We start from the raw sequence: 19,773 nt of genomic DNA, 5'->3' as shown, positions 1-19,773 counted from the left end.
AGAAAGGAAAAGAAAAAGCCACGAGTGGAAAACTTATTTGAACAAATAATAAAGGAGAACTTCCCCAATCTGGCAAAGGAAATAGACTTCCAGGAAATCCAGGAAGCTCAGAGAGTCCCAAAGAAGTTGGATCCAAGAAGGAACACACCAAGGCACATCATAATTACATTAGCCAAGACTAAAATGAAGGAGAGAATCCTAGAAGCAGCAAGAGATAAGGGGACAGTCACCTACAAAGGAGTACCCATCAGACTGTCAGCGGATTTCTCAAAAGAGACCTTACAGGCAAGAAGGGGCTGGAAAGAAGTATTCCAAGTCATGAAATCCAAAGACCTACAGCCAAGATTGCTTTATCCAGCAAAACTTTCATTTAGAATGGAAGGACAGATAAAGTGCTTCTCAGATAAGGTCAAGTTCAAGGAGTTCATCATCACCAAGCCCTTATTATATGAAATGCTAAAGGGACTTATATAAGAAAAAGAAGATGAAAAATATGAACAGTGAAAGGACAGCAAACTCACAGTTATTAAAAACCACACCTAAAACAAAAGCAAACTAAGAGGACAGCTAGATCAGGAGCAGAACCATAGAAATGGAGATCACATGGAGGGTTAGCAACAGGGAAGTGGGAGGAGGAGAAGGGGGGAGAAGGTACAGAGAATAAGTAGCATAGACAGTAGGTAGAAAATAGGGGGGAGGGCAGGAATACTATGGGAAATACAGAATCTAAAGAACTTGTGACACATGGACATGAGCGAAAGGGGTGGGGGAATGGTGGGGGGAGGGGTGTGCAGGGTGGAGGGGAGTGAAGAGGGGGAATGGGACAACTGTAATGGCATAATCCATAAAAAAAGAAAGAAAGAAAAAATAGCTGACTTCCTCAGGTGAAAAAACATATCAAATGAGAATGTGAAGATACCTTCAAAGAACTGAAACAAAAGATTGCTATAATCTTCAAAATAATTTCCAGACAATTAAAAACATGTAATCAGCAAAGCCCCACTAAAATAAGTACTAAATGAGTCCTTCAGTTAGAAAGAAAGTGATCTCAAGAAGAAACTGAAACACAGATCTGTTCAGATCACTGAGGAGGAGTAGGGAGGGGCCAGGAGAAGGTTGTCCTAGGCAATGGTAAATCTTCTAGGACAGGATTGGCTAAGAAGCTGAATGCCTCTAAAGTTCATAGAATTATGTGACAGAAGATTTAAAATAAAACAAGGACTCTCTGGTTCTCTGGCTCTTTTCCTAGAGGAATCCTCCATTTCCCAAAGGGCGGTATTTGGGATGGGAAGAAACTCTGGGTGTGCAACCTAGGATGGGGCTGGCCTGGCAGAGGGTGGCAAGGTTATCCTTCTTTGGGTGTCCTAGGGGGGATGAGCTCTGAGGCAGAAGCCTGCCATTCTTCCAAAATTGTGTAGCTTTTATATCCTATGTTGTTTTAATTTGTAAACTAACCCTATAGAAATAATATAACTAAAAACCAAAGACACTGAAATACAGAACATGCTGACAGGGTCCAGAGGGGAGAGTGGAGAGAATCACAGGGGAAAAGGGGAAGGACTCACATGAACAAGTATAAAGGACACATGGACAATAACTAAGGTGGGGGGCGGAGATGGGAGGGAGGTGGAGAGCACTGGAGGGGGAGCAGGGCTGGGAATACAAGAAAGAAAACTGTACTTGAACAAGAGTTAAATAAAAAATAAAAAAAAAACTAATGGGGAATGATATGAGAACTCTGGTGTTAAAAGAGTTTGGCCTTTAATAGATAGGCTTAAGCTATAAGTGACTAATGTATGTAGAAAGGTGTTATTCCAAAAAACTGTGTAGCTTTTGAATAAAGACTTCTTTCCTTTATCACCAAAACATGGTCTCTGGAATTTTGGCTAGAGGGTGGTAGCAAGGCAGCAGGACCCCACTTGCTGTTCAGTAACTGCAATGATGACTCTGGCAGGACCCTAGTTTCCTGTGGCTGGTCAACCCCAAGAGTGGGACTGTGGGGTTTCTCAGTCTCTGGGAATTCTTCTACATGTCTGCTCAAGGCATTGGCTGCCCACCCACTCCTGGCTGGTGAAAAGGAAAACAGGTCTGGGAAGGGACGGACTGTGAAACAAGGTCCAGGGGAGGACTGCTTTGGGGAAGCCATTGTGCGGGGACCATGGTTTATGAGATTGGTTGGCAGAAGTTTTACTTGTGAATACTCTTTGCAATAATGGAGTGGCAGATACCAGTTTTGTTTGTATGTTCTCATGTTTCTTGGATTTTTCTGGTTATAGCTTTTGACTTATAAATCTGGGACAACAAAGGCAGTTCTGTGCTGGCTCCTAGAGGGAGCCTGGATAGGATTTTGTCAGACTGGAGCATGTATTATCATTATTCAATGTCCAAGGAGGTATTAATTAATTATTATAATACTATGTGGCCTACATATGTTTTGGATTGTGAGGAAAGGTGGCCTGTGCATGGCTCCCTAAGTTATTGTACTGTTATGCAATTGAAACAGTATTGTCAACAGTTAGACAGACGGAATGAAAGTCATTATGTCAATGCATTTATGTTGTTGCATAATAGGGTTTCACCAAGGACAGAGAACTATCTGATGGTGCATAGAAGAGGCCTCAAAACCTCTCACTGACAGTAAGGCACAGGAAGGAGAATGAGGAGATAAACCTCATCAATGCTCTAAACCCAGAGGACACAGGGTGGGTTGCAGGAGGGGCTTTCTCACCACCACCCCCTTCACAAGCTACCCCTGAAGTAGAGACCACAGAGCCAACAGCTCCACTCCTATATGACAAGGGATGGGTCTCCACCTCAAAGACCTATCAGGGCACCCAATTTGTCCAGGGAGCCTACCTATCTGGAGCAAGCCAGTTTCCTCTGAGGCAGTATCTCATAGGTAGAGTAAATCAACAAGGCCAGCCTGCTGGCTACTTTGGGGCCCATACTCCATTCTCCACTTCAGACTCACTGACTTGGAGGAATTGCAACCCCTTATATAAGGATGATCCTCAGAAAATGGCAGATCTTATCACCTCCATTTTTGCCACTCATCATCCAAACTAGGCAAATATACAGCTCTCTTGACTGTGGATGAGAGACAGCTGGTTATAAATTGGGCTACTGAACAATGTCTCCACTAAAGGAACCCAAAGGGACCCCCAATCCAGTTGGGCAATTCCCTTGACAGAGTCTAACTGGAATTCAAATGATGGGGCACTATCTTTCCTGGAACATTACAGAAGGTGCATACTGGAAGGGCTTAAGAAAGGGGTACCCAAACAAGAGGGCCTGAATATGATACTGGCTGTTCAACAAAGACCAGATGGGGACTCTTCTGAATTATCAGAGAGGATCAATCAGGCCTATAAGAAGCACAGTGATGCTGATCCACGGGCACCAGAGAATCTGTGGATGGTGAACATGACTTTTATTGGGCAAAGTGCCCTGGATATCAGAAAGAAACTCCAGCATTTAGATGGAGATTAGGAATGAATGTCACAGCTAATGGACATAGCATTTAAAGTTTATAATACCTGGGAAGCAAGGAAGGTAAAGCAGGCCATGGTGTTCTTAGAAACAGGGTGGCCAGACCAAAAAAAAGAGGCAGGACCCTAAAAGATGGAGGAAACACCCGCTAAGTGCCAATCAATGTGCTTATTGCAAGGAGGAGGGCCATTGGAGAAGGGAATGCCCAAACTAAGAAAAGGAAAATGGAAGAGATTAGGTTTGAATTTTTTAGAATATTATATAAATGGAATCATACAGTATATACTCTTGTGCCTGGCTCATTTGGTCAGAAAAATATTTTGGGGATTTATTCATATTGTATCATTTGTATAAATGTGAGATAAGCTAGTAAACCAGACAAGTGGAATAGGGAAACTAAGTGGATAGTTAATCTGGCAAGCAACCACACCCAAAGACAGATGAAAAACCTGGAAGACTCAAGGTCCTGAACAGCAGCTTCTCAATGGTCCCTATGAATGTCCTGTAGACAAAGCATTCTGAAGCTGATGGGAATCAAGCCCTGGATCCACCCACACCAACAAAATGGGCGCTGCCTGAAGAGGACACAGACCCTTCTTCTGTGGTGGATGTTAAAAGGGAAAGCTGGACCTGTACTCCTGAAGGAGATTTGAAATTCCTTTTCCAGAAAAGGACAGTGACTTCCAACACAGGGTGACAATGTCTCTTTTACTTTATTTTTGTGCTTGTAAATCTAAGGACTTTAGCTGCCAGATAGTGAGTTTGAGTATTATCCTTCCCAGTGTGGAAAAAAATAAGAATTGAAGTGAGTTATGAGTAGGTCTGAATGAGTAAAGGTATATAGAAAAGTTGTAAAAGTTCTAAACATGGGGGAAAGGAAACCTCACTCTTGGGTACAGTTACTCTTTGCTTGTTTTTTATTCTTAAGGAGGCATGGTTGGAACTTTACTGTTTGGGGTACATCGGGAATCCTCTGTCTCTGCTGTTTGGCATTGAAACCTAGAAGAGGTTATCTGTGAAACTCGTTGGAGAGAATGCCTTGGCCATTTGGGACCTAGGAAGGGTCATTTGGTGCCTGTGGAATCTGGCTTGGAGCAAGACAGCATGTCTCTGCCAAGAGACCAGTGAGGAACTGTTAGGCAAGAGAATGCCTCTACCACTGGGGCACTGTGCCATGGAATGCTGGTCGGTGTACCAGCTAGGGTGAGTGGTAAGGTCTCTGCCAAAGGACCAGTGGAAGCACTGGTAGACAAGAGAGTGCCTCTACCAGTGAAGCTTAGGGTCATTTGGGGATCTAAAAAAAGTTGCCTGTGTGACTGGTTAGTGTGACCAGTGGAAAATGAGACAAGATTGTAAGGCTAGTTCCAGCCCACCTTCTTTTGGAACTCTGTCTTTACTTTGGACTTGGCTTTACTGTGTGTTTTTTTTTTTTTTAAGGAAACTGAGGTTTCCTAGAAAAAGTTAAAACTTAACATCAAGTGAGAAAATAAATAACAAAAGGTATAAAGCACGGAAATGCAATCTTGGTGCATATATATTGGAAGGACAAGAATTTTCCTTCATGCTTTGTATTTTTCTCTCTACCCGATCCCTCCAGAATCTGGCATTGTGAAGATGGCATAAAGCTTCTTTGCATAAAACCAACAAGACCAGTTTCCAATGGTGGTTTTGTTAGCCAAGACTTTGACTGGAATATCAGGCCTGAGGGAGGCAGCCCTGAATTCTGGTTCTTACCAGAAAGCCTTAAGGAACTGAGGTTGACTTTCAAAGCTAACAAAAAAGCCCACTGGAGAAATGGCCTGGTATGGTGTCTGGTTGTGTGGTTCATGGCAGTATTTTCAGGGAAGGTGTCACAGGTGGGCACAGGTAACCAGGTTCTTAGTGATCGGAACAAAGATTTGAACCAAACACCCAGAGTTTATAGCAGAGAACATGAGAGCAGGCCAACTCCAAGCAGAGATTGACCTCATGGGCTGGAGGGACTCTATCCTTATAGGGCAGATCCTTCCTGGCTAGTTCTGGCAGGCTTTTACTGTGACAAGTAGTTGTAAAGCTATTGCACATATGGTCTCCCATGGTTTTCCCGGATTCGCCACCAGGGAAGGGGGTTCCACAATGTTACCTAGTTGACCCCCCCTTCTCCTGGGGTCCCCCTGTACTAGGTTCACCTTTCCCTTCACCAGAGAATTATAGCTCTCCATGTTAGAGATTGGTGAAAAGGAAAGGAATTATTTATTCAAGTTATATAGACTTAAGAGTAATGACTTAATGTCTTCATAAAAATCCCCAAATCCCTTAAAATACCCACAAACATACACAGTCCTTCTTTCCCCCTTTGCCCAGTCCAAGGTACTGTATCTCAGGAAAAGAAATAGAAACCCGCATGGTGATTCTCTGCCAAAGCTACATGATGATTCTTCTCATGGCTGCCGGGCAGGGGGTCCCCCCACTCTGGCCAAAGCCACGTGGCTTTCTCTGCTAAAGCTACATAGTGATTCTCTCTCACATGGCTGTGGGAGTCCCCATTCTGGTCAAAAGTACATGGTTCTCTCCTCAATGGCTGCCGCATCTGCGTTTAAATCCCCATGCCAATCTTCCTCTGCAGCCCCATTTCTGACTCCTCCCATAATTGACTATACTCACCAGGACTCCCATATCCTTCTAGCTTTACTGGGCTGCTATAGTGAGTCTGGGCAGGCATGGCCCCATGGCGTGGAGCCAATCATCTCCAAGCTCTCAGCAGGCACTGTAAGAGGGGCTGGGGAGTTGCCTCCCAGTTACATCTTGGGTGGAAGTCACTCCCTTCTCCCCGGCTCAAAGCATGCCAGTTATTTAACATATCTATGAAACCAGTTAAAGGTTATAGACATGTTAAATAACCATTCTAGAGGTTATCTGCAAAACTGTTGCTATGCAAAACAACTCAATAGCCCTGCTCCATGTATCCCATCCCCCCAGCTCAGACTTGTGGGGGTGAGGACATCTCATATTTTTAATATTTCCCAGACACCCTGAGTTCTGGACCCCATTACAGATCCTTCTGTGGGCCCCCTGGCTGCACCCTCCTACAAAGGTATGAAGGTTGTTTTCTTGAAAGATGGCAAAGAGGAACCTTGACACACAACAGGAACCTCAAGGATTTGAGGGAAGCAGGTATTTCAGGCAAAGCTGGATGGTAGGTGTGTGGCTTGGCTTCTGTGCCCTGAAGGGTAGATCAAGACTTGATCTAAAGGTTCCATGTTTAAGGAACACCAAAGCAGACTTAAGAATCCTAGGTGATTGATTATTGCTCTTGTGTGTTTATCCAAATGAACAGGCAAAAATTAAAACTGGACTTAATGCAGTCCCTTTGAGGGCAATGAGGGTGATCTTAAGGAGAAAAATTGTCTTATATGTAGGAGACTGTTCTGCGTGGCATGGGCCTGGATCCCAGTAGGAGAGGCACAGCACCCTCACCCATGGATAGATTCTCCCATGGGGGATCAGGCCTGCTATGTACCTAGGCCACTTTGAGTCTTGTTTCTTGCTAAAAACTCCCTCACCCAGATTTGTGGCAAACATTTACTGCAAAGTAACTTCTGAAAACCATGCTAAACCTTCCAAGGAACAGTGTAACCCATTCAACCAGTCTTGCCTTTTTATTTGCAAATATCCCTCTTCTGTGATGTGATTACCAGTATCCTCTCCTTTGTTTTCTGTAAAAGGTAACCACCTAAAGCAACCTGTGCATAGTAAATGAGGACCATCATGTCAAGTGCCAAGAAACCCAATAAAGGCCGGTCCTGGCAAGGGCCTCGGGTTTTGCTCCCCTTGAGAGAAAAACCATGCCTGCCCTTTTCCTCCACAGGACTCGGTAGTTCGTGTGAATGTCCCATTTCATCCATAATGACTTGGACACTGTGGGCAGGTGTCCACATCAGCTATAAGAAAAATCACAGTGTTCAGTGGTGGATGTTGGTCTAGTGCAGCTAACAGTCTTCAAAGTTTTGTTTTCACTTAGAAGTTAAACTGGGTTTGTGACATCATCAGAGATGTTCAATTTACGAGCAAGAAGGATTTGTCAAATTGTCATTGTTTGATATCATTCTGCCCGTCAGTAAATGAGTGGATCAGAAAACTATGGTATATTTTCACAATGGACTACTATGCAGCAGAAAGAAAGAAGAAGCTTCTACCCTTTGCTATAGCATTGATTGATCTGGAGAGCATTATGCTAAGTGAAATAAACCAGGAGATAAAAGACAAATACCATATGATCTCACCTATAAGTGGAACCTAATCAACAAAACAAACAAGTAAGGAAAATATAACCAGAGACATTGAAATAAAGAACAAACTGACAGTAACCAGAGGGGAGGAGGGCAGGGATAACAGGGAAAAAGGAGGAAGGGTCTCAAGGAACATGTATGAAGGACACATGGACAAGGCCAAAGCAGGATAGGAATGAGGACGTGGGGATGGGTGGTGAGGGGAGAACTGGTGGGGGAAAATGGATACAACTGTACTTGAACAACAAAAAAAGAGAGAGAATCAAGACCAGCAAAACAAGAAGAACAAGGTTTGTATCTTCTTCCCAACCAGAGGGTAAATAGCTTAAATCACTCTACTCAGGGAGATAGCAGAAATTCAATTAGTGCCATTTGCCAATGACATTCAAGGACAGATGAAGTTAAGGGAATAAATCTCATTTTTGGCACATCAGCATAAAACTGATGAACATTGTATTGAGATCCTCCCCTATGACCTCCCTTAAAGTCCTAGTCTTTAAAACTCCTCAAAACAAAGGTCCCCATGTGCACTGTCTCTTCTAGGAGCACACCCATTCCTTTGTCCTCCCCCTCTTCTTCTCTCACAGGCACACATCTCCTAAACTTTAAGGGACCCCATGAGACTTGCAGCCAGGAAGCAATGGGCAGTGGCAGTTCATCCCAGGTAACCCCCTGAACCTGTCCCCTAGGCCCCCTCTTGTCTGATTTTCCCGTGAGCTAAAGCAGCCCTGCCTAGGTTCATTTCTTTCCTATAACATTTCCAGAGAGCCAAGGCAGCCCTGCTGCCGTGGCTCTCCCGTGGCTCTCCCGTGGCTTTCTTGTTTCACTGTCCCCAGCCTTAATAAACATACTTTTGAAATCACCTGGACTCATGTTGTGAAATGTTTCCTAAACAAAGTCAAGAGCCCAGTCACTACTGGCTGGCCCTAGATAGAACTGCTCAGGGCCAGGTCCCCTTCCTGGTAACAATAGCAGATGCTTTATACATGTGTGTTAAATAAATATGTGAATACATGGACATTAATTGACCATGTAAGTAACCATTCAGTTTACTCAAAGTTGTTAAAAGATGCTCACTGTCTTGGAAGGAAACTCTCCAATATTATTGCTGACAGCAGTTGGCACTAATTCCTGTGGCATTTACAGTGCAATTTACAACTGTTTGCTAATCCAGGAAATCTCCCAATCAAGGATTCTAGCCCCACCCCCAATGTTTAAATACAAAAAAAAAAAAAATTAACTCTACACTATTTACTGTTTACCTTGTTTGGTAAAAGACAAAATGTTTTCTTAGGTAAACTCTATTTATTACATCTGCTCCATCTATGCCAAGCTAGGTGCTGTGAAAATGATTCGAATGACTGCCATTATTAGTAATGGTCTGTAGATGAGAAAAGGGCCCCATAGTACACCTAACAAGCTCAGGGGAGGCCTGTGTGGCAGGCCTTACAAACTGAGAGACCAAAAGTAACCACATAATGTTACTGGAGCAAAAGGAATTAGACATTAAGCTCAATAAACCTGGAGAATGAACCTGTTTGTTTCACCAGGAAGCTACAGTTCACACCTCAGGGGATCATAGCATTTCTCCATCAAGGGCATTAACTCTCCTTTCTTCCCCACTCTGGTATGGAATTGTTATAGGGTACAGGGGGTGGTGCTTGAGTAAAAAGGCCTGTCAGTCTAACTATGGGGTATAAATCTATCAAAAGCATGTCAAAACTTGGGAAGTTGATTGCTTCTTTTGAAAAAGCACTTGTTCTGTCTCGAGACCAAGCTAATATAAACCCAGGAGCACAAAGTAGTGCTCCCCTGGCTGCCCCACCTTCCTGCTCTTTCCCCTTCTGCCCAGTAACACACTCATTCCATGCATTCATGCGTTCTTTTTCTCCCCGAGCAAGTGAACATGTGGGTCTAGCAGCTATTGGGGCCTGTAGCAGACTGCGCAGGCTCAAAAGACTAAGCTTAATATGAAGCTGAAACTATAGACATTGGCTTTTGTTTTGGCCTTGCTAAGGACAGAGATGGACTTTTTCCATGGTGGGACAAACAGATGGGACATTGGAAACCCAATAGGCAGCTTTGTTTTCACCTGAATAAACCATGCCACAACACAATCTGCTGTGCATGGTCCTCTGAATGTTTTCCTCACAATCCTGTGGAATAACTTCCTTTTCACTAAAAAACAATAGGATGGGTTGTCTATTAAAATTCCTAACTAAAAGCGGGCCCTGGCAGGTAGTTAAGTCTTAGGCCTGTACATTCCTTGATAAAGGTCAGTCTTCACCTTAAGTGAGCCTATGGTCTTTTTGCATCTAAGAAAATACCTTTGAAATAACAGAGGAATCACCTTTTCCAGGAGATTCCATGCATTGTATCTAATACAGATGCAGTTCTGCTTAGTTTAGGGTGAAGGTCATGAGAAGATCTGAGGGGTTCCTGTGGGGAAGAGACAGTCAGGCCTTGTGCTCTGTGTCTTTGTGTGAAGATGGTGTCTGTGGACCTGGTAGACCTTCATAAAGTAACCAGAGGCTCTGACCAACTCCCTTCTCCTCCCTCATGGGTCTGTCCCTTTCAAGGGTGAGTCAGGGTTAACTTCCAAGCAAACCAGTCCCAGTGCAGAGTGCTGAGCATTTGTGTCCGATGCCACAAGAAGGAAACAGGAGGTCTGGGTGACTGGGAGGTGACACATTGCTTGTAAAAACAGCTGATGATGAAAAACCTGTGAGAAACCAAGAGGGCCAGGGGCAGATGCAGAGGCAGTATAGGCCTAGGGTATACACAGGACATCTGAAGCTGGGGTAAAACACTGCCGGCTTGCGGGAAAACTGACTAAAGAGCCAGTTTGGGAAAGAGAAAACAGTTATCTTGGAAGAGTTTGAGTCCTGCAGTAGTGATAGGAGACTTGGAAGAACTACCCAGTGGGCAGATGAAAATGAGGAAGGCCTCATGCCTTCCCATTGGTATCCCACAGAGCCTGGGTCCAAGTGAGTGCCGTTAGCTATGTGAACCCTGAGGAATGGAATCTTCAGCTGCCTTCTCAGGATATGTAGGCCACACCACACACAGAAGCTCCTGTCTTCCCAAAGAGGGTCCATGAGGCTCACCTGGGCCTGACAAATACTCAGAATCACAATCAGTGAGAGCAAGAGTTTGGAAAGCAATCACACCCCAGAAGTGGATGGGTGACAGCCACTGGAGTAATGTAACTCCTGGAAAGGGCAAAATTGAGTTAGCTCCTCACCCTGGCCCACTCCCTGAAGTGTCTGTGGGGAAGCAATGCCAAATCCACAGCCTGGTCTCATCATAAACCAACTGCTGGTGGGGAGAAGCTCTGGGGAGAGGCCAGGAAGCTGTGTAGTCACTGACCATGCATTTTGTCACATGCCATGTGGCCCACAGTCCTGAAAGTTAGGTCTTCTGGCTTCCTGGTCCTGGGCTTAGTGAATTTGACCCTACTTCCATATTCTTTCTCATCCTCATATTATCCTCTAAAGGCAAAGGAGAGCTTGCATGAGTATATTTTTAATCTGAGTGAAGGACTGGTTATTTGTTTGCAACATCCCTGATAATGACTTACTTACTAAGCATAGTACTAACTGATAGGTGCTCTTTAGGCACTTCAACCACATGCTCTCATTTATTATTGTTGGTTCCATTTCACAGATGGAGAACTGAAGTTACAGTGGTTGCCCATGGTCATATGTGGTTACTTACAGGGCTGGGTCAAGCTTAGCTGAGACTGCTATGAAGCCACTGTTCTTCACTATTTGTCTTTGCATTTAACCTGTTCCTTGAAGGTCTCCTCTGCACATAAGATGATCGGCAGGATGGAGCTAAGAGCCTGTCTGGGCTTTGGAGTAAGGCTGACCTGGAATCACACCTTAGCCCTGCTTCTGATTGGCTCTGTACCCTTGGGCAAGTCACTTAACTTCTCTAGTTTCCCTGTCTCCAAAACTTAGAGGAATGAACCCTTTAAAGCTTTGAGTGAGATACCACATAGAAAGTAGACCTATGATGTCAACTATGTTGGTATAGTGTGACTTAACATCCAAACCTGTAGAGAATTTTTTATGACTTTATTTGAGCAAAACTGATGACAGTTGTCATCAAGCAAACTCTCAAAGAATTGAGAAAAATGCTCTGGAGAATGGCAGTTTTGCAGTTTATTATACACACTAGCATCAAAGGAGGAAATATAAGAAGGGTTACATGAAATCCATTGGTGGTAGATGAAGGGGGCAGGAGAAAGCAAAGCAAGGAAATCTCCGGGACTGGATAAAAAAGTAAACCAGAGAGACACATACTTGTTTTACATTGGTGGATACAGTATTAGTTAATAATTAACATTTACAGAACATAATGATGGTATGTGAGGGAACAAGGGAATACTGTGGGGTTCTGTGGTCTTCTGCTTTGGCGCAGCAGGTTGTATAGGAGCACAACAGATGGGGGAACAGAATGCTGCTCTCAGCAGCACTATGTGACTGGAGCAAACCATCAGTATCCCTAGCCCTAGTCGTTCCGGGAGTAAAACAGGGGCCTCCTTTAGTGTCAGCATACAAGAGGTTGTAGCAAAGGGCCAGGCACCCAGGGGTGCCTACAGGGAATAGACCACCCCCACCTCCTGAAAACCACCTTCACAAATGGAGATAAGCAGCACCCTTTCCTTGCCTTTCCTGGGGGCCTGATGGCCAGCTCCTGGGCTGGCTTACAGCCTGAAATAGCCCAGCCAGTCTGCTGCAGTCACACTCCCATTTGCCAGGTTGCTAGGGAAGAAGAGATCATGTGGCCAATTACAGATGATCAATGGTTGTCTCAGATCCAGGTGAGAGAACTGAGTGACAGATGGACGTCTGTGTTATTATAGAAATTTGAAATTAGGAAGGTGGCTCTGAGTTTCAACTCATGTATGGGAATTTTTTTTTTTTTTTACAAATACAGGCTAAGTTTATGAAGAATAAGAAAAAAATTCTTACTTTATTGTGCCCTCCATTTTTGAAGCTGCCTCATGGAATTGCCGTGAAAATAGTTTATACATCTCAGCACTCTACAAAGAGAAAAACACAGCTGGTTACCAAAGACTAAAATTTCCCTCTAGCCCCTTCAAAAAAATTGACAGATGTTAATTTCTTGATCAGCATCAAAGTAGACTGGTGGTTGATCCATAGCTTATGTCTAGCTCCCACTCTGGACCAACCATAGTAACAGAATCCCACAGGAGCAAAGGATAGAAGGACATAGATTCTCTAGTGCATAGGTGGCAAACAAAAGGCCCACAGGCCAAATCCGGCCCTCCACCTTGTTTTATACAGTCTAGCCCTCCACCTTGTTTCTACCTGGCAGCAGTGCCGAGCTCCTTCCCTCTAGTTAAGGAGTAGTTACATTTATACAGCCCTAAAATTATACTTGGCCCTTTGAAGGCAAATGTGAGGCTGATGTGGCCCCTGGTGAAAATGAATTTGATGCCCCTGCTCTAGTGCATGGGTCAGAAACCCACCACCCACCTGCCACCCTGCCTGCCACCTGGTTTGGTAAATTAAGTTTTATTGGAAAACGGTCATACTCAGGATTTGTTTACACATTATTTGTGGCTGCTTCTGTGCTGCAATGGCCAAGTTTAGTGGCTGCAACAGAGACTGTATGGCCTGTAAAGCCTAAATTACTTACCATTCTTAAAGAAAAAGTTTGCTGAGTCTGAATCTGGTTCAAGCCTTATTTTATAAGTAGAGTCTGTTGCCCAGAGAGTTGAAGCAACTAACCCAAAGTCACACAAGTGGCTGTGTCAGGGCTATAGTCCAGATGTCCGATCCTGAGTCAGGCATGAGCCCAGCTGCCTGCCAAGACCAAGGTGCTTCTCCGCATTGTGACTGCCCAGCCAGAGCCTTGCAAGGTGGTTCTAAAGGCACACACATCCTTCCTGAGGTTGCCTAGTGAGTGAACATGTACAGAACCAGGTTGGTGTGGGGACAGCCAGGTTTGCAACAAGGTAGAGTTGGACTGAACTCTAGGGGCCACCAAAGTGTGACTGTGGGTCACTCCCCCTCTTTGTGTCTCAGAGGGAAATTGCTCCAGGCTACAGGCCCAGAATCCAGCACTCTCCACTTATTTCCCCAAGGAGACCAGAGGAAATGTACCAGCTATCCCCACCTGCCACCATTGCTTTTTGCAGAGAACCATGAGGCTTGTGACTAGTAGACTGACTTGCAGAAAACAGTCTTAAGGATGAAATCACCCACAAGACTACCCAAGACAAGGTTGGCAGTCAGACCTCCCCAGAGAGGATGACAAGATAGCAGTCAGATAGCTTGACTTGAGGGGAATGAACCTCTCCTTAGATGGGATGAAGAAGGTAGCAAGTGCCCAGATCAGAGCCAGGCAGGAAAAGCACCTTGCCCCATCACCCATCTTCAGGGAAGATGACCAAGGTGGGGCAGGAAGCACCTCTCCTAGGACCAACAAGACATCGAAGGAGGAATATGGACACAGATGTACCCTTTTCCCCATGCCTGTACCACAATCTAAGGGAAGAGCCAAGTGGGAGATAAATGTGGAACGCTGTTCCCAAGGGAGCACACTTGGGGCAGGAACCACAGTGTAAAAACTCTGCTCTGGATAGTGCTGGAGTGAGGCCAGTGCCAGGCCTTCTACTCCCAGCTACTGAGTGAGCCTGGGCAGGTCACACTGCCTCTTCCTGGCTTATGTCCTCATCTCCGAACTGGGAGATAGCTGACACCTTCCCTAGAATGATCATCAGGCACATAGCTGGATGAGAAAGCTGCCACCATATGACAGGTACAAAATAAAGTGGGGTTCTCCTTCCCTCACAGCCAGGCTACCCTGGCTCCCACAGGTATGTGCTCACTCTGAGTTGCTCAGCATATTTCTCTCTGGAGCTGGATGTTCTAGCCAAGAGAAGCTGATTTTTCCTCAACCAGCCTGACATTCATCCAACACTGACAGTTCCAGGCAAGGGAGTAAGGACAGACATGAGTGAAATCAGGGCCTCATCTCTACTCTGAGTAGAGAGAGGTTCTGTGACACCCTGATGGGGATTGCTGAGACTCAGTTTGTACCTCCAGTTCATAGATCTTCACAAAAGACTGCACAGTCCAGAGACCCACACTTTTGGCACATGATGTTTGTGTTCTTTGGGTCATGTACTTCCTTGAGCCTTGTTTCCTAGCTATTGGACAGGATACTCCCTTCCTCACAGGGTGCTGAGAGACCATGCCCAGTGGTGCCTGGCTCAGGATACCTTCCCTATCCACAGTAGTCACTATCATTGCATCATGGAACCTTCTAAAGCTAACATGTACCTTCCCTAAGCACCCCTCAACTGATCCCAGTCTGTTTCCTTTTCTGCAAGACAGCCTCACAATTCAGGCCTTCTCCTCTTCGGAAAAGTGTCAGGCTCCATTTTCTGAGCTCCACCATTTGTCAATGTTCCTTTCCTAAGGAGTCTCCATGTCCCAGAGGGGCCCGCCATACTGTGGGCTGACAGAAAGCTCACCGCCTTTGCTCTGACCTTGTATTTCCAGGAACACAGCCTGGCAAGGGTGAACATGGTAAGTGGTCAGTTGACCACAAGCTCAGACTGAACATGTGGTCAGCAAGATTTGTCACAGGATGTGCCCACAGGCCAAGAAAGTGGTTGTGATTACCCCACTGCAGCTTCCTCTATTGTTTTGCAGAATGACTCAGAGGAAGTTCCCTTCCTCCCCTGACCCACTCACTCTGTCATCTAATCTGCCTAAGCAGACCTGGTTCTGATGGGCCAGTGTGGAATACCCCATTGCTGCTTTCTTGGTACATGAAGGTCCTGGTCAAACCTTGGAAGTGCTGAGCTGGCTTCCTGTGTTCACAAAGGCTTCCTGCACCTTCCTGAGGCTTCTAAAGAGCACCCAGAACCCTCTTCTGGAAATAGCAGGGCACTTTGCAGACTTCAAGACCACACAATTATCATCGGCTTGTAAAGGACTGGAGCCACTGGCATTCATACTGGGAACTCAGTGAGTATTGAGACAAATGAACCTGCTCCCAGGCCTCATGGGGCTTGCAGTCAAAGCAACATCACAATTACAGTGGACATTTGGGCAGTCATCCCAGGTGATGTGGAGGCACCAGAAAGGACAGCCTGAGATAGACCATTAGCCTGGCTTCTTAGGAGCTAACAGAGGTGTAAATCTTTCTCCTCCTTTTTCTTCTTTTACATTAGATAATGTTTGAACAAACAACACAGCACACACTTTAAAAAGGCAAAAAAGAGCCCTGGCTGGTGTGGCTCAGTGGTTGAGTGCTGGCCTGTGAGTCAAAGGGTCGCTGGTTCGATTCCCAGTCTAGGGCATGTGCCTGGGAGTGGGCAGGGTCCCCAGTGGGGGTTGTCCAGGAGGCAACAACACATTGCTGTTTCTTTCCCTTTTCCTCTCTAAAAAATAAATGAATATAATCTTTAAAAAAAAAAAACAAAGAAAGGACAGAGGGTAGGTATTTGGTGACCAGTAAGCTTTTCAATAGTCTGGATCTCAGTACTTGATCCTCATTCGTGTGTGCATGCCTGAGTGGGCTCGGGTATGTACACCCCCTTCTGGCACCACTTCTGACATGCCTCTCCTAATCTCTTCACTTACTTCTTGGAGGCCTCATACATTTACTTGCTGAATAATATCCCACTGTAGAACTTGGTGTCCCACAGCTCACATTAGCAGTTCACCACCATGCACATTAGGCTGTTTCCCATCTTTGGCTATTACATGCTGAAACATAGTATCATGACACCTATACCTTGGTGCTCTGGTGAGTATGTCTGAAGGTACATTCTAGCGTCAGATTCATGGATCAAAGGGTACATCCACGTTAAACTGAGTCTTATAGGATAAGCGGAAATGAGCCAATAATGAGGGAGTCATGTAAAAGCAAGAGGGAGCATGAGGGGTACCCCTTGGTAGGTGCTATAGTCCCATCAGGTACTACAGCAAGGGAAGGAGCTGGGAAGAAAGTACTGGGACTTTCTTGGGAAAGTCCTTGGGACCCAGTGAGGCAAGGGGGAAAGCTGGGGTCTCAACTGAAGGCTGAAAGCCTGGACCTCAGCCCATAGTCAATGAGTGGGGAACAAAGGTTTTCTTTTTTAAGCAAGGGAGTGGCAGGGTTGATTTGTATTTCAGAAAGAATATTCTGGCAGCAGTGTGGATATTGGAGTGCAGTACCAGGGGAGCACCTGGGTCCCCACAGCACGATCCCACAGCATCTGTGCCTGACAAGGAGACCTATTACCCATTCATAAGTCACTGGGAGATCCTTCTGAAATGCACTGTACTAAATCTGCACACATTAATTAACAGTCACTGATCATGAACTGTTATTTCTGGAGAATTTTTCTTTCCCAGCAGACTCTTTTGATTCCTGATTTTGGAGTCTTTTTCTCTGCCCTATAAATGGCACCCCTCCTCCTTCCTCCTCCTTCTCTAGCTGCTCTGTATGCACATTTGAAACCAGAACACCTGATTTCCATTAATTAAATCTGCCATTAAAAATTAAATAGCATGAGCAAGAAGGTGTGTTATCTCTATGGGTTTCAAAAGTTGCAGTGTTTCTTCAATTACTTCCCAAGCAGTTTTCATATTTCATACTGTCTGATTTCTCCAAGGGTTTGAATTTGCAAGATCAAAAAAGAGTGCAAGGGTGAGGGGAACCACAGTAAGAAGTCTCAGAAGGGGAGGACAGGGAAACAGTTGTGGTAGGCCAAGGAAATGGTTCTGCTGCCCTCACTTGAAAATCTGCAATACAGGAGGTGCAAGGCCTGCTTAACCCACTAGCCCATTCCTCAAGCAGATGTGGGAGATTGAGGACAAGAAGACAACCACGCTCATTCTGACAACCTGCAAAGGAATGACTTGAGAACTTGGCAGCCCTGACAGACATATACCTATACTGGGTGTCATGGGACATGAAGATTCTATGAGGCATTTCAGTTCAACAGAAAGACAGAATTAAGGTCTAACAAGCATGTTAGGATCAAGTGAGAGGCCACCTGGGGCAGTGAGGATGCATATGGGCCCTGGAGTCAAATGGGCTGAACTAGGACCCTGTTCCCATGAGCATGTAAATGTGGGCCAGCATCCAGACTGGGTGTCTGCCTCCTTGGCTTCTCATCTATAAAATGAGGACATTAATAAAGCCTCTTTCATACAGTTTTGTTGGAAGTGGTATAGATGCAATAAGATAATGCACACAAAATGCTCAGAATAGTGCCCAGCACAGGGAAAACTCAATTCATGTTTCAAGAGCTTAGCACCCAAATATATATCAACCAAGGAATACTTCTGGGAGACCTGGAAGTGCTGAAAGAGTAAGGGAAAGTTACTTGAGGATGAAAACTCCCCAAAGGGAGGGATTTTCACATGTCTTGTTTGCTCATCTAACCCCAGAGCCTCTCACACTGCCTGGCACATAGTAGGCCCTCAATAAAGTTTTGAGTAAATGGAAATAGGGGTCATAACCACTGGAAAATCCAAAACCACTATAAGGACATGGTCATTTGCTTAGTCAATTGAGAAAGTTTGCTGGGCTGCCACTCTGTACTGGTGCTCCACTCCAGGGGCACTAATGACAAGCCAGGTTTGGAAACAGCCCTGTGAGGGACACAGGGTGTAACCATGGCTCAGAAGCAACTGAGAGCCTAGCAGAGAGGGGGCTGCAGGGGTTAAGAGAGAATCTGGAACTTGGGCCTTTTCCCCCAAAGTGAGAGCATTTTAACAAATGCTTGGGAGAAGATAAGAGCAACACCCACTGGTTCTTTTCTGTGGGCACAAGCACATTGCTCACAAGGTTCCAAAATCCACTTAAGCCAGGTGCTGTAGCAGGATCCTCCCAACAAGATGCCCCCCTGAAACCCAGAGCAATGCTTTAAGGTAGGAATGTGTACACCTTGCCAGGTGGAAAGGACACATATAGAAAACTGTGAAGCCTAGGACCCTACCTGCCTGGGGTCAGGGAGGATTCCCAGTGAATCAGTGTAGCTGGGGAAAGGCCCAGGGGTAAGGGCTCAAGGAAGTCCCAGAATCTGAGAATCAAGCTCAGGTGCTGTCAACATGCTCTGCGCCAGTCATCCAGGGAGATACAGATCTCACCATCTAAATTATAGAAGCTTCCCAAATCTCCCAGGAATGCTAATTTAAGGAGAGGGAAAAAATGGAAAAAAATGTACTCAGGATTTGGAAAATGTCTGATAGGAAAGAATAAAAAATACAAAGAAGAAATGACTAAGTATTTTGTGAAAAGTTCAAAATAGCAACATAAATTTTGTAATCCTTAGGTGAACAGATGGAAATTCTGTTTGGTCGAGTGTCTAAACAGCTGATTCTTGGCTGTTGATGAAGTTGGTCCACTATTTTTTTTGCCTTGTTTCCTGCCTCCTGGCGCTGGTTCCTTCTCAAAACACTCAGTGGATACCTAACCTAAGTTTAAAAACTACTCCTTCTCCCTCTCTACTCCCTTGCCCTTTCCCTTCCACTTTCCTTTAAGCCACTGCTACTGCTAAAAACAGCCTTAAAAGGAACCCAGCCAGTTATGCCCTGCTCTGTTGTCATGTGGAAGGAGTACCCCTTTTTCTGACTTGCTCTGGCACTTACTCAGGATGTGGGTATGAAGACCACAATCTTCACCTTCACCCCAAGACCTACCCTCATCAAAATCCATCCGGGATCCCTTTAATACAGAAAATCTTCCCTTCCACACCCTCTTCACCTCAAGCCCACCAATGAATTCTTCTATAGACATTAATGCATAGGGCCTCCCAGTTACCCTTTTCCACTTGTCCCAAATTCTTCTTTCGGCCTCTGCTCTTTGATGCTGCCCAATCTCCAAGTAACAGTCCTTTCCTAGCTCCCTTTTTAGCCCTTTCTTAAATCTTCTTCCCTTCTATTCATTTAGGCTCAGCCCAGTCCCTGCCATTACATTCTAAGATCCTTAAGCTCCTCACCCACTACAGCACAGACTGCACTGTTAAATCAAGTGC

General features: G+C 45.1%; 1 protein-coding gene across 1 annotated transcript in view; it reads right to left on the bottom strand.

Moving 5' to 3' along the window:
• CHCHD6 (coiled-coil-helix-coiled-coil-helix domain containing 6) overlaps positions 1-19,773 on the bottom strand; it is a 337,874-nt gene that overhangs the window by 46,612 nt on the left and 271,489 nt on the right. Inside the window, 1 exon segment of the mRNA XM_037034052.1 lies at positions 12,737-12,807. Coding sequence (XP_036889947.1) covers positions 12,737-12,807 — 71 coding nt within the window.

Source organism: Sturnira hondurensis, unplaced genomic scaffold (assembly GCF_014824575.4).
Source record: "Sturnira hondurensis isolate 20B ecotype Veracruz unplaced genomic scaffold, ASM1482457v3 Scaffold0021971, whole genome shotgun sequence".
Taxonomy (NCBI): Eukaryota; Metazoa; Chordata; class Mammalia; order Chiroptera; family Phyllostomidae; genus Sturnira; species Sturnira hondurensis.
The sequence above is the reverse complement of the archived record's forward strand: the minus strand, read 5'-3'. Positions and strand labels throughout refer to the sequence as shown.